Source organism: Marmota monax, unplaced genomic scaffold, assembly GCF_021218885.2.
Source record: "Marmota monax isolate L192 unplaced genomic scaffold, Marmota_monax_Labrador192_F-V1.1 WCK01_AAM20220418_F8-fsc00108, whole genome shotgun sequence".
In the NCBI taxonomy this organism is placed as follows: Eukaryota; Metazoa; Chordata; class Mammalia; order Rodentia; family Sciuridae; genus Marmota; species Marmota monax.
In genome coordinates, this window is record NW_026694593.1 from 2,571,704 (window position 1) to 2,585,013 (window position 13,310).

A 13,310-nucleotide genomic window follows, 5' to 3' on the forward strand; every position below is an offset into this window, starting at 1 on the left:
AGGCCCAGGGTCATTGTTGGAGGCCTAAATGTTGCTATGACTACTGCAACCTTGGTGACTGAACTAAACAGAAAGGAGAGCCTGCTCAGTCTCCTCAGACTTAAGCAAGCAAGTCTGTAGACATGTCTGCGGAAAAGATAACAAAAGTAGAAGAGGTATGCAGAATTGGAAGGAGGGACTGGGTTGAAGGAGTTTCCCTTGAGGAGGTTTGCAGATCAGTTTTCTTAGAAGTAGGCTATTTATTGGGGAAAGCGCTTGATTTAAGACTACAGTATAGTTAGTAACAGGAGTGGGAGACTATGCCTAGCATCTAATAGGTATTCAATGTGCCAGGTGCAGTAGTACACACCTGTAACTCAAGAGGCAAGGCAGGAGAACCACAAGTTCAAGGCCAGTCTCAGTAACTTATCAAAAAATAAAAAAGCCCAGGGATGTAACTCAGTGCTTCTGGGTTCAAACCCCAATACTGAGGAGATAGGGGGCCAAATATCAACTCTTGCATGTTTTTTTTTATTCTGAAAAGTGTAGAGCTTTCTTCCCACCTCCCCTAGGAAATTGACTACTACCTATCTCAAAAATATTAATCTTGTACAAGAAAAGGATACTTGCCGTTAGTGAGGTTCTGGAGATTAAAGGCAGATCAACAGACTTTCCCTTTTCTTGCAGAACTTTCAAAGGGCCCTAGAATTTAAGAAGATGGTCAACAGGTAATCTCTGCTTCTCTTACCCTTACCCTTCAGCTTGACCTTTCTACACTCCTGTCGCTAAGCCACACCGCAACTCTGTCTCGTTGAGGGCTCATTAAAAGAAAACAGCTCAGGAGGTGAAGCAGGCGGATCACAAGTTCAAAGCCAGCCTCAGCAAAAGCAAGGCGCTAAGCAACTCAATGAAATCATGTCTGTAAATAAAATACAAAATAGGGCTGGGGAATGTGGCTCAGTGGTCAAGTGCCCCTGAGTTCAATCCCTAGAACCTATCCCCTAAAGAAGAAAAAAAAGAAAAAGCCTAGGCCTGGTGGCACCTGCCTATAATGTCAGCTACCAGGAGTCTGAGGTAGGAGTATCAAGTTCTAGGCCAGCCTCGGCAATTTATCAAAACCCTATCTCAAAACATAAAAAGGGCTGGTGATGTAACTCAGTGATAGAGTGCTTTCCCAGCATGTGTGAGGCCTTTCGGTTGATCCTTAATACCGCAAAGAAGGGGAGAAGGAGGAAAAAGAACTCTGATGCCAGGTCTTCCTCCCAGGAGATTTTGATTGAAATGTCTGGGATAAGATAGAAGAAGCCTATTTTTAAGAATATTGGCCAGGTGCAGTGGCACACACCTATAATCCCAGTGTCTCAGGAGGTTGAAGCAGGAGGATCGTGAGTTCAAAAGACAGCCTCAGCAACTTAGGCCCTAAGCAACTCAGAAAGACCCTGTCTCTAAAATAAAATACAAAAAAGAGCTGGGGATGTGGCTCAGTGGTTAAGTGCCACTGGGTTCAATCCCCAGTACCAAAAAAAAAAAAAAATTTCAGGTGGTGCACACCTTGTAATCCCAGTAGCTGGGGAGGCTAAGGCAGGAAAAATCAAAGTTTCAGGCCAGCCTCAGCAATTTAGCAATTTAGACCCCGTTTAAAAATAAAAAGTAGAGCCAGGCACAGTGGCACAGGCCTGTAATTCTAGCAGCTCAGGAAGCTGAAATAGGAGGATCATGAGTCAAAGCCAGCTTCAGCAATGACAGGTGCTAAGCAAATCAGTGAGACCCTGTCTCTAAATAAAAATACAAAAATGGGCTGGGGATGTGGCTCAGTGGTTGAGTGCCCCTGAGTTCAATCTCTGGTACCAAAAAAAAAAAAAAAAAAATGAGAAGGTACATACACAAGAATGTTCATGACAGAGTTGTTTATAAAAAATAAAGCTGGAAACAAACAACAAAAAAAACCTACACAGCCTTTAAACTGAAGGAAGCAAATCTCTGTGTTCATATGAGAAGTCCAAATTGTTAAGTAGCTCTGTGTATGTAAATGTATAATGTCTAGCTGAGTGCTAGAGTGCTTGCCTTGAATGCCTGAGGTCCTAGTTTAGCTCCCCAGCAATGTAAGTAAGGAGGAAGAGGGGCTGGGGCTGGGGCTTAGTGGTAGGGCGCTTGCCTAGCATGCACGAGACACTGGGTTCAATCCTCAGCACCACATAAAAATAAAAGATATTGTGTCCACCTAAAACTAAAAAATAAATATTTAAAAAAAGAAGGAGGAGGAGAAAGAAAAAAGAAAAGGAAGATATACCTGCTGGTATCTGATAGAAAAATTTCCTGGAAGGATGCATAAGAAACTTCTAAGTTTGTTGAGCAATACTGGGTCAGGGCTAAGCTTTTTTTAATTGTTAAAGAAAAATTTTATTCAAAGTAAAACTAGGAGCTGTGCTTGCCTGTAATCCCAGCTGATAAAGGAGGCTGAGGCAGAAGGATCAAAGGTTTGAGGCCAGTCTGGGCGACTTAGAGTCTTGAAATGAAATGAAAAAGAGGTGGGAATGTGACTCAGTATTACAGTGCTTCCCTGGCATTCAAGAGGTCTGTGTTCAATCCCATGTACCATGGAAAGAAAAAAGAAAAAGTAGAGTTAGGGACAATGAGCTGAGATCCAGGTCTGCCACTAAGTGACCTTGGGCAACTCACAACTTTCAGTTTCTTTGCCTATATCATGTAAAAATTAATACCTGTGCCTCAAAGTTATTGTAATGATTAAATAACATAATTACTTAATATGCAATCTTTTGACAATGGAACAAGGGTTCTAAGTGATGAAGCAGCCTCACTGATTGGGTTTTTAATCTCCACTACTTTTTTTTTTTTTTTGGTGGTAGTGGTCCTGGGTATTGAGCCCAGGGCCTTGTGCATACTAAGCAAGCACTCTACCAGCTGAGCTACATCCCCAACCCTTCCTTTCCTAATTCTAACCCATTCAACCACCACCTCTGTACCTTGGGCAGGTGGCAAACTTCACATATTCACTGTGCATGGCAGATGACATTGAGCCAGAGGAGAAACCCATACACCATCCTAAGGATGCAGGATGCCATGGTAAAGGAATTGGCACTGGCCAACAAACAACTACTGATGGTGAGTTCTAGGAGAACTGTGCCTTTTCCAGCTGGGATTTCAAAATATTAGTCTCTGTCATTACTCACCCAGCTCATTACACCAGAACATCAACTGTTTAACTCCAAGTGCCAAAGTTCTTTTTCAATAAGTGATTCTTTGCATCCAGCTTGCAGGTAACACATTTCAAAGTCCCAGGGTGACCTGGGTGGTGTTGCATACCTGTAATCAGAACAATTCTTGAGAGTGAGACAGGAGGATTGCAAGTTCAAGTCAGCCTGGGCAACTTAGTGAGACCCTGTCTCAAAATAAAAATAAAAAGGATTGAGGATGTGACTCAGTGGTAGAGCACTTGCCTAGCACATATGAGGTCCAGGTTTCAACCCTCTGTACTGGAAAAAAAAATGTTTTTCCAAAGTGCATTATAGTCTTTGTTTGTCTCATCTTACTGAGACACTAAACTGCCTCCATTAATGCCCGGCACCTACTCTTGTTACGTCTTTCTCTCCCTCATGTCCCAATAGCTGTCATGTCACCATCTTTGTATCCTGGGGAGCCTAGCAGAATTCCTGATTTGTGGTATGTTCTCAGCAAATATTTGCTGGACATAGGGCTTCACCCATGAAGGAAAAAAATTGGTTCAACCTCTCTAGCACTGTCTAGCTTTGAGTTATAGCTAAGTCCGGGTCCAAAAGAAAAGGAGTTATGGGAAAACAACCAGGAAGAGAGAATGAGGAAGGTTGGTAAACAGAGAGCCAACACCACACTCTTCTGCCCTCCCTGCCAGGTCCGTCAAGCTGCCCTGCACCAGCTGTTTGAAAAGGAGCATCAGCAGTACCAGCAAGAACTAAATCAGATGGGCAAAGCTTTTTATGTGGAGAGACTCTGACAGCCTCCGAAACACTGCTCTTCCCTTCTTGCCATACCTGCTAACGTAGCCTTCTTGAGCCTCTACTACCTTGAACTTCCTTCCCCAAACAGACTGAGCCTGGGACAATTTCCCCATCTTCATCAACTTCCCTGTCAATTCCCTGCTTCCATCTGGGAAACAATCTATTTTTTAAAAAAATGATGAAGGGGGCTGGGGTTGTGGCTCAGCGTCAGAGTGCTCACCTGGCGCATGCAAAGCCCTGGGTTCCATCCTCAGCACCACATAACAATAAATAAATAAAGATGTTGTGTCCATCTACAACTAAAAAAAATTCTTAAAAATGGTGAAAACGAGTGACGCCTTGTGGTCGGAGTGGGATCTGCAGCGTTGATGTAAGGTGGTGGGGGGTATATAATGGGAGTTGAAATTCTGATTTGATTTAACAAATAAAGCTACCTCTTAAAGGTTCACACTTTTTTGAACAGGGCTCATTCTCTCAGCCTCAAATATTATTTTTTTTTCTATTTCTGTGGTACTGGAAATTGAACCCAGGGGCACTTTACTACTGAGCTACAGCCCTCTTTTATTTCTTACTTTGAGACAGGGTCTCAAAGTTGCTTAGGGCCCCACTAAGTTGCTGAGGGTGGCTTTGAATTTGTGATTCTCTTGACTGAGCCTCCAGAGCCACTGGTATTACAGGTGTGTGCCACTGCACCCAGCTTTTTTTTTTTTTTTTTTTTTTCACTTTTGAGGCAGGTTCTCACTAAGTTGCTGAGGGTCTTGCTAAATTGCTGAGGCTAGCCTCGAATTTGCAATTATCCTGCTTCAACCTCCCAAATCGCTGGGATTATTGCTGGGGTGTATGCTGCTCTGCCCAGCTTTGATTTGTTCTTAACTACCATAATTTTGATTTCCTGGACTTTGCACACCTCCTCTCAGATGTTTTCTGTATACTGGGACAAATAGCTTTGAATGTGGCTATGAATCTACAGGCACTATGGTGCTTGAGTGTTAGGATACAGTATTCGAGGTTTTATGTCATTTAATTATTATGAAACCTTTTTTTTTTTTCTTTGAGGTTAAACCAGGGCCCTTAACCACCAAGCCACATCCCAAGCCCTTTTATATATTTTATTAGACACAAGGTCTTATTGCGTTGCTTAGGGCCTCAATGAGTTGCTGAGGCTGGCTTTGAGCTCACAATCCTCCTGCCTTAGCCTCCCAAACTTCTGGGATTACAGGCATGCGCCCCTGCACCTGGCTTTATTGTGAAATCTTAGAAGCCTCTTTCCTATGAGCCTGAATACCCATCTCTGCAAGAATGAGAGGATTCCAGACTCAAATGCCCCCAGGTAAAAGGCAGATAATGTAGAAGGTGTGAGAAAATGAAGGATAAGGAGATTTGTGAGAGATCAGGAAGAGTATGTCCATCCAGAAGGCATTTTAAATACTGAAAAGTACTGAATGTACCCACAGGACACAGAGAACCTTATTATTAAGGCTTTACTTTCTATTCAAATGACTTCCAAAGCCAAAGAGACAGACACTATTGTTCCCTGATGTAATTGTCACTCAAATTACTTTTCCCAAGTCTCTTGCCTTGCCAGTGGCAACTCTCTGGTCACTCATCTTGGCCACATGATCTTTTCCTCCCCTCAACTCCATGTGGCTGTCTCCACTACAAAACCCACAACCTTCATTTCTTCTCTCAAGTTTGACTCTATCCTTCAATCTCCTACTGAATCCCCAATTTTTCATCTTCCAGATGTTAGATCTTCTTCCTTCTGACCCTTCACATTCCTGATAAGTGCTGAGAGGTAACAGGGTAACGAGGAAAGCACAAGACAGGCACAGTGGCACACACCTGGAATCCCAGTGCCTTGGGAGGCTGAGGTAGGAGAAACCCGAATTTGAGGCCAGCCTGGGCAACATAGGGAGAACCTGTCTCAAAATGAAAAAAAGGTCTGGGATGTTGCTCAGTGGTACAGTGCCCTGGGTGCAATCCCGCTGCCCTAAAAAAGAGAGAAATAACACAGGTTTTGGGCTGGGGATGTGGCTCAAGCGGTAGGGCGCTCACCTGGCATGCGTGCGGCCCGGGTTCGATCCTCAGCACCACATACAAACAAAAATGTCGAGTCCGCCGAAGACTAAAAAATAAATATTAAAAAAAAAAATAACACAGGTTTTGGAGGCAGGTGTGGTTTCACATTCCGGCTTTGCTTCTTTAATTTGTGAATCATCATGTGTAAGTTATTTAATTTACCTGAGTCTCATTTCCTCTTCTGAAAATGAGGATAGGACAGGCTGGGGTTGTAGCTTAGTGTAGAACACTTGCTTAGCATGTGTGAGGCCCTGAGCAACACACACACACACATGAAAATTAGGACAAAAATACTCATCACAATTTCTTTTTATGGGGAAAGAGGTACCGGGGATTGAACTCAGGGGCACTCGACCACTGAGCCACATCCTCAGCCCTATTTTGTATTTTACTTAGAGTCAGGGTCTCACTGAGTTGCTTAGGGCCTCACTAAATTGCTGAGGCTGGCTTTGAACTTGCTATCCTCCTGTCTTCAGCCTCCCTAGCTGCTGGGATTACAGGCATGCGCCACCGCACCCAGCTACTCAGCACACATTGAGGATTAATCAAATAGTGAGAGCAAGCCCACTAGTGCTTGGCACACAGAAGGTACCCTCATGTTTCCCCTCAGATTTCTCCATTACCTAGGTCCCTGTTTGTTGGCCTCTGGCCAGCCCCCTGTTCACTTCACAGTCATTTTCCATCCCATGCTCATCCCTCTCTCTGCCCTCCTCATTCTTCCATCTCCAGCCCCATCACCTCTGCTTCCTAAACCTCTATCTTTAGTTGGTAGCCACTCATGCATGCGTCCTTCTGCCAAACAAAACGTGGAGCTCATGGGCTGTGCTGAGGGGTGAGGGGCATGAACAGTAATGACAGATACAAGGTGTATTTAATAGGAGTCAAAACCATGCACATGGGGCCTGCAGTTGACCACAAAACTGAAGCTGTCTCCTGTTTCCTGCCCTCGATTTCCCAAAGGTCTGCTGTCTTGCCTTTATTACTTCTTTCATCTTCCCTCTTCCCTCTTATCTGTCTCCCAGTTCATTTGTGTTATTGTTATTGTTTTTGTTGTTTGTTTGTTTGGTCTGGGGATTGAACCAGGCACTTAAGCACTGAGCCACATCTCCATCCCTTTTTATGTTTATTCTTATTTTAAGACAGGGTCTTGCTAAGTTGCCTGGTGCCTTGTTAAGTTACTGAGGCTGGCCTCCATCCTCCTGCCTCAGCCTCTCGAGTTGCTGGGATTATAGGCATGTGCCACCATGCCCAGTTCCCAGGACACCTTTAGCTTCTTATTCACCAAGTTATGTGGCTTGTAATGAAGAGAACAGGCTGTAATACTGAATGGGTCTGGGTTCCAATCCTTGTTCTGTCACCAGCTGTGGGACCCCATGCAAGTCACTTTGATTTTCTGGGTTACGGTTCCTTATGTGTAAGATGGAGATAATGTCTACTTCATTGGGTTGCTGTGGGGATGAAATGAAGCACTTGGCAGAGATTCACACACAATGTCCAACAAATGGTAACCCATCCTGAGGTTTTCCGCCTCTAATGAGACTTTCCCCCTTCTTGCTTCTGCTCTATGACCTAGATTTTCCTACTTCAACGCAACTTCCTCACCACCTCTTCTATTTTTCTGTGCTTCCTTTTCTGTTTGATTGGACCCACAGAACGTCCCATCCCCTCTGACATGATCCCTGACCTTGGCCTCTTACCGCAGGGCTTGTCAGTGCCAGGCTGGCTCCAGTATTGGCAGATCGGCCCCCCACAGAGCCTGTCTTCCCCGATCCTCTCAGCCTATCCTGTCGGCTCTCATCACATCACAGGAGGTACCCATCCAGCCTGTCTTTCTGCTATAGTTGATGCCTTGGCCAGATCCTGCGGCCCAGAAGGGCTCAGTCCTTTTTGAAGTAACCACATAGGAAGCACTTCCAGGAGAACCCGAGGAATTTTATCAGAGGCCATGTGACATTTTTGCCTAGTTTTGACATCCAAAGTCTCCTTCTAAGAGAGCCAATATTCCCAGTCTGCTTCTGTTCCCCCAGTTCCCCAAACACCAAAGTCCTTCCAAGTCTTGCTAGTTTCTTTTCCAGCCTCCCTCCCTTCAGGCTTTGGTTTCCCAGTGAGAACAAGTTCCTCAGAGAAGGGGCTAGAACTTAGGGGGTTAAGGATAAGGAGGAAGGGCAAGAAAAATGAAAATCACACTTACACTTTGGGAGTCACAAATGAACAAAGATGTAAGACCACCCACAGGGCCTCCACTGGGGCCTGTGTGCTCATCGTTAGTCTCTCCCTGGAAGGCAAGAGCTGCACAACAGGAATTGACTGGGGCTTGGGACAAGCTATCGATCAAGATCAAGGTCATTGTGGAATTGGTGTGTGGCCAGGGGAGTGTAGGGACTAATGGCAATGGGAACAAGGACACATGGAACAGGCCTGGGGGCTAAAGCAGAGAGCCTTTCTCCCACCCGCCCCACTTCCACCCAACCTCCCCACCCCGCAGTGTAGCTATAACTCAGGCTCCTTTCGGCCACAGTGGAGAAAGCGTCTGCTTACCACATGACATACAACAGATCTGACTCTCTTCAAAAGAGAAAGAAGGGAAGAAGCCCGGACCCTGGGAGGGAAGACCCTTGGAGAAGCCAGCTCAGGAGTTCTTGTGGTAAAAAGCCCCAGAAGAGAAGGCCACTGGGCTCCCTCTCTCAATCTTGAGTTAAAGCTTTCCTTTCAGTTCTGCCAGGCAGGAGAGATCCAGGCCATCCCTCCTGGATCCCCACTGGAGCTTGCTGGTGAGACAGCTCACTCTTCTGTTCTGGACATCCAAGGGTGACTTTAAGGAGTATGCCTGGAGGTCATGGGGGAAAAGGTGAGAAGGGGCAAGATGGAGGAAAGAAGAAGCCCAGCACGTTGGAGTTTTCTGACTATAATATTTTCTCATCTGTAGCAGGAGGTACCAAGATGGTGCCTACTGAGAGGACCTCGGCAACTTCCTTCGTGGGTGAGATCTGGAAAGGTTAGGAGTTCTGTTGAAAAGGTAAAGCAGGACATACAAGCCCTCCCACCCCACCCTCAGAAAGCCTCCAGCCAGCTGGAATGGCATCCAAGACAGCAGGTGGCAAAAAGCTGATGAGAAGCTGCTGACATTGCTGATCCTCTAGGCTGGGGCCGTGACATAGAGGGGAGACAAGCTTCGTGTGGGAGCTTTGGGGAATGAGATAGGTGCCCGGATGTGGAGTCCTGCCCGGTATTCTTCCTGCTTTAGGCCAGCGTGATCCAGAAAAGGCCAGGCACTGGTGGGAGCCGGGCTGTGGCCGGGAGGGCACGAAGGGCACATGAGCAAGGGCTGGCTGTTCTGGGAGGTGCAAAGTAGGGGTCAGTGCCCTTCCAGAAGATAGCTCGCCATCTAGATGTGATTGGATCCAGTTGTCTCTGCCCTGACCTTTCTTTGAAGTGAGGAGAAAGGCTGGTGATCACCAAAGCTCTCCTGCTTGTTTTCGGGTTTTGTTTTTTTGTTTGTTTGTTTAGAGGTTTTCTTGTTTTGTTTTTTGGTACTAAGGATTGAAATCAGGGGCACTTTAATACTGAGCTGCATCCCTAGCCCTTTATATTTATTTATCATTTTTGTTTGTTTGTTTGTGGTGCTGGGGATTGAACCTGGGGCCTTGTGCACACTGAGTTACATCCTCAGCCCTCTTTTTATTTTTATTTTGAGACAGAGTCTCACCAAGTTGCTAAGATTGGCCTTGAACTTGTGATCCTCCTACTTCAGCCCTCCAAGTAGATGGGATTTAAGGCATGCACCACCATGCCTTCCTACCTGCTTCTGTGTGATATGTTTGATATTGGGTTGTTTAATTAGAAACCAACTAAATGTCAAACATATTCTTATAGCAGCAGGCAATTCAGCATCACTCACACTTCTATCTCGACCTCTAGGGCTCTGGGACTCCTCTGTCTTTTTTACTGAGCCTCTTCTCTCCAGGACTACCCCCCTCCCCAAAGAGCAGTAGATGCAACCCAGGTGGATTTCAATCTTAACCTGAAGGACTGGTGTGGGAGTGGAAGAGAGCTGGAATTGGGAATCAAATCTCTCTATATATCTTGCCCCCCTTTCACTAGTAGGGATCATCTTTCTTTTTTGTCCTTGTATTTTTCTTCTTTTGCCCCCTCCCCGCCATCCTCTGCTTCCTCTCCCTGGGACTCTGGTTCCCTAATTCTTTTCCCTGGCTCCTCTCCACAGTAGGGGTCTTTGGTTTCTCTGCTTTCCTTCAGGTCAGCTGATGGTCTAGCTGCTGGTCTACCAGTAGTAGTCTACTACTACTATTCTGTGCCTGGAAGCTTTCATGAGTGAACTCCAGCTCTGCCCTGCCCGCTGTCCAGATTGGTGTTTCAGTTCCCACATGGCTGAGGTTTAGCATTAATACTAACTATCTTTGACATTATGACTAATTCAAGCCATTTATTTTTCCCTGAGAGCTCTGGTCACCTTGAACAGTGCCCACCTCTCCTCTGGCATATTCTTGGGTGTATGATGCCAGTATATGGGGATCAATTGCCACCTGCCAATAACAAGGCTCCAAATGGAAAATGAACATGACTTGGAAACCCACCAGGGGGTTGGTAATGATTATAAAGGTGTGGTAGGCAATGGGTTGGGTGTTGAAGAGAGAACGTGAAGAGCAAAGAGCAGCAGAGACCCTGGTATGTATGGATGCAAAAGTTAAGATCACTTGGGGGTGGGGGCTGGGGTTATGGCTCAGTGGTAAAGCGCTCGTCTAGCACGTGCGAGGCGCTGGCTTCGATCCTCAGCACCACATAAAAATAAATAAATAAATGTACAACTGCAACTAAAAAAAAGGTTACTTCTTCGGAAAAAACAGATGCATTATCTTGTCTGGATTACTCTGACCCTCCCTATTTCTCTCTCCACCTCACTCGAAGCTCTGGGGTGGCCTTCCAGATCTCAATCCTACCCTCTTACTCTATTCCTATGCCTCTAAGGGAGAGGAATGATGTCTCCTGCCAATTAGAGACTCCCAAAATAGCACAGCAATTTGATCTGGAGATCTGGGGGAATTGTCAAGGATCATGAGTGACCTCCCCTCTTCACTGTTGTCCAAGTTCCCTGAATACCAGGAATCAAAAGATGAAACTCAACCAGTAGAGTTGGATCTGCATCCAACAGAGTCTAGGGGAGAGCATGGAGGGAACTGAAGGGTAACTAGGCCCCTCAGGATGAATACTGCCATTCTAGAATTGCCAAAGTGTTCTTCTCTATGTTCTCCCCTCCCCTGCCCTGCACTTTTAAATCACCCAGAAAGAGTGGAGAGTTTCAGGGTCAGGGAGAGCCTTTCCCCTCCCCCACTTTCCATTGTCTAAAATCAGCCTCAGCTGTTCCCCCTTGCTTTTTTTTTTGGTGGTTGTTGGTGGTGGTGATGTCAGTCCATCAAAGTGTCTCACCCTGTGTTCCCCCGGGGGGAATACTGATGGGGGGTGGAGGGAGTTGGAAAGACCATATTGGGAATAAGAGGTGGAGCCCTAAGCAGAGATAAAGGCTCAAGTCTGGGGACCCCTCGTTGCTCAGACAGCATCTCCTCCTTTCTTGTCCTAGTCTCTAGTTCTCCATTGTTCACAGGTAATCCCACCAACAGCCCCTGCTCATGATGGAGGCCATCAAGAAAAAAATGCAGATGCTGAAGTTGGACAAGGAGAATGCTCTGGACCGGGCAGAGCAGGCTGAAGCGGAGCAGAAGCAGGCCGAGGAAAGGAGTAAGCAGGTAAGCGCGGCACCTGGCCATCTCACCTGCTGGGGAACCGGAGGGGGACAGGGAAGGGGGTTCATGGGAAAGGCAGTGGCCACTGGTGCCAGCTCCTTCTTTGGCGGGAGGGACTCCCCAGCCTCAATGGACAGTAGAGGACCTCTAGGGTCCTCGAATGCCTGTGTAACTGTGGCAAAGTCAGTGGCCTCTTTGGTGCCACAGTGTGACTGCTGGATTAGTGGACCACATTTTGGAAGAACCTCTGACTTCTAGAGGAAAAGGTAAGAGTTTAACATGAACCACCTCTTTTCTCTTAAATAGTGTCACAGGTATCTTTCCACGCTCTTGGATATTTACCATCTAAGGGTCTTGGATGAAAACCCAGGACGGTTTGTTGATCTTAGGATCAGAGACTTTAGGGTCCCAGAGCAAGCCACAACATTACTCCTGGAGCAGTGGGATGAAAGTGGTTGGAGAGAAAATGTGTCTGTCTCTGGGGAGGGTAACATGGAGGCTGGACTCAGAGTCTATCAGAGTCCGAGTCTGCATGATCATGCATGATCCAGATCTCAATCCTACCCTCTTTGTGTGTGACTCTCTGGACTCCTGTAGCTGGAGGATGAATTAGCAGCTATGCAGAAGAAGCTGAAAGGGACAGAGGATGAGCTGGACAAGTATTCTGAAGCCTTAAAGGATGCCCAGGAGAAGCTGGAGCTAGCAGAGAAGAAGGCAGCTGATGTGAGTATGAGAGAGATGGAGGATGTGTTTCATCTACACACAGACATCTTCATATTAATATATTCCAACACACTCTGATGTATACATACTTGTGGGCTCATGGAACATAGACATATATACCATACACATTTTAATCACATGCTAGTATATCCTCATAATGGCATATATTTTCTTTCTCAAAGACATGTTGGGGTTGGGGATGTAGCTCAGTGGTAGAGTACTTGCCCAGCACATATGAGAAAATGGGTTGAAAGAAAAAGAAAGAAAGGCCCAGTGCAGTGGTGCATGCCTGCAATCCCAGCAACTTGGGAAGCTAAAGCAAGAGGATTGCAAGTTCAAGACCAGTCTGGGCAACTTACCAAGACCCTGTCTTGCAATAAAATATAAAAAGTGTTGAGGATGTGGCTCAGTGGTTAAATACCCTGGGTTCAATCCCCTGTACAAGAAAAGAAAGAGAGAGAAAGAGAGAGAGAGAGAGAGAGAGAGAGAGAGAGAGAGAGAGAGAGAGAGAAGAGAGGAGAGAGGAGAGAGGAGACAGACATTCATGTAGATGTCTCATTTTTATTTTACCTATCCCCAGCTGGGGAATTTAATTATCTTTTCCAGGACCTGGACAAAGGGATTGGACTCCCAGTCCAGACTGCTATCATGTATCCTACCTCCTACCCCATGCCACATTCTTAGCTTTTGTGTACAAGGCTAGGCATGTAGATGTGTGTATTAATAGAGAAACTCTCATATCTCAACTGCCCAACAAAGCCGGCTTGGATTTCACAAT

The 13,310-nt window shown here is 46.0% G+C and overlaps 2 protein-coding genes across 7 annotated transcripts in view; both read left to right on the forward strand.

Annotated features, from left to right (window-relative positions):
• Positions 1–62: 62 nt before the first annotated feature.
• Cfap141 (cilia and flagella associated protein 141) lies at positions 63–4,674 on the forward strand. Its single transcript, XM_046421991.2, has 4 exons — positions 63–155; positions 667–707; positions 2,973–3,102; positions 3,869–4,674. Exons 1-4 carry the CDS (start codon positions 123–125, stop codon positions 3,968–3,970), a joined length of 306 nt encoding a protein of 101 aa, XP_046277947.1. The 5' UTR covers positions 63–122; the 3' UTR covers positions 3,971–4,674.
• A 6,906-nt stretch (positions 4,675–11,580) lies between these two features.
• The window catches only part of Tpm3 (tropomyosin 3), a 29,301-nt gene continuing 27,571 nt past the window's right edge, over positions 11,581–13,310 (forward strand). Inside the window, exons 1-2 of one of the 6 annotated variants that reach the window (XM_058571948.1) lie at positions 11,581–11,812; positions 12,407–12,532. In XM_058571948.1, the coding sequence (XP_058427931.1) occupies positions 11,696–11,812; positions 12,407–12,532 (243 nt within the window). In that variant the 5' untranslated portion in view covers positions 11,581–11,695. The remainder of the gene's footprint in view (positions 11,813–12,406; positions 12,533–13,310) is intronic. The other 5 variants (XM_058571945.1, XM_058571947.1, XM_058571946.1 and 2 more) reach the window with 5 other exon arrangements.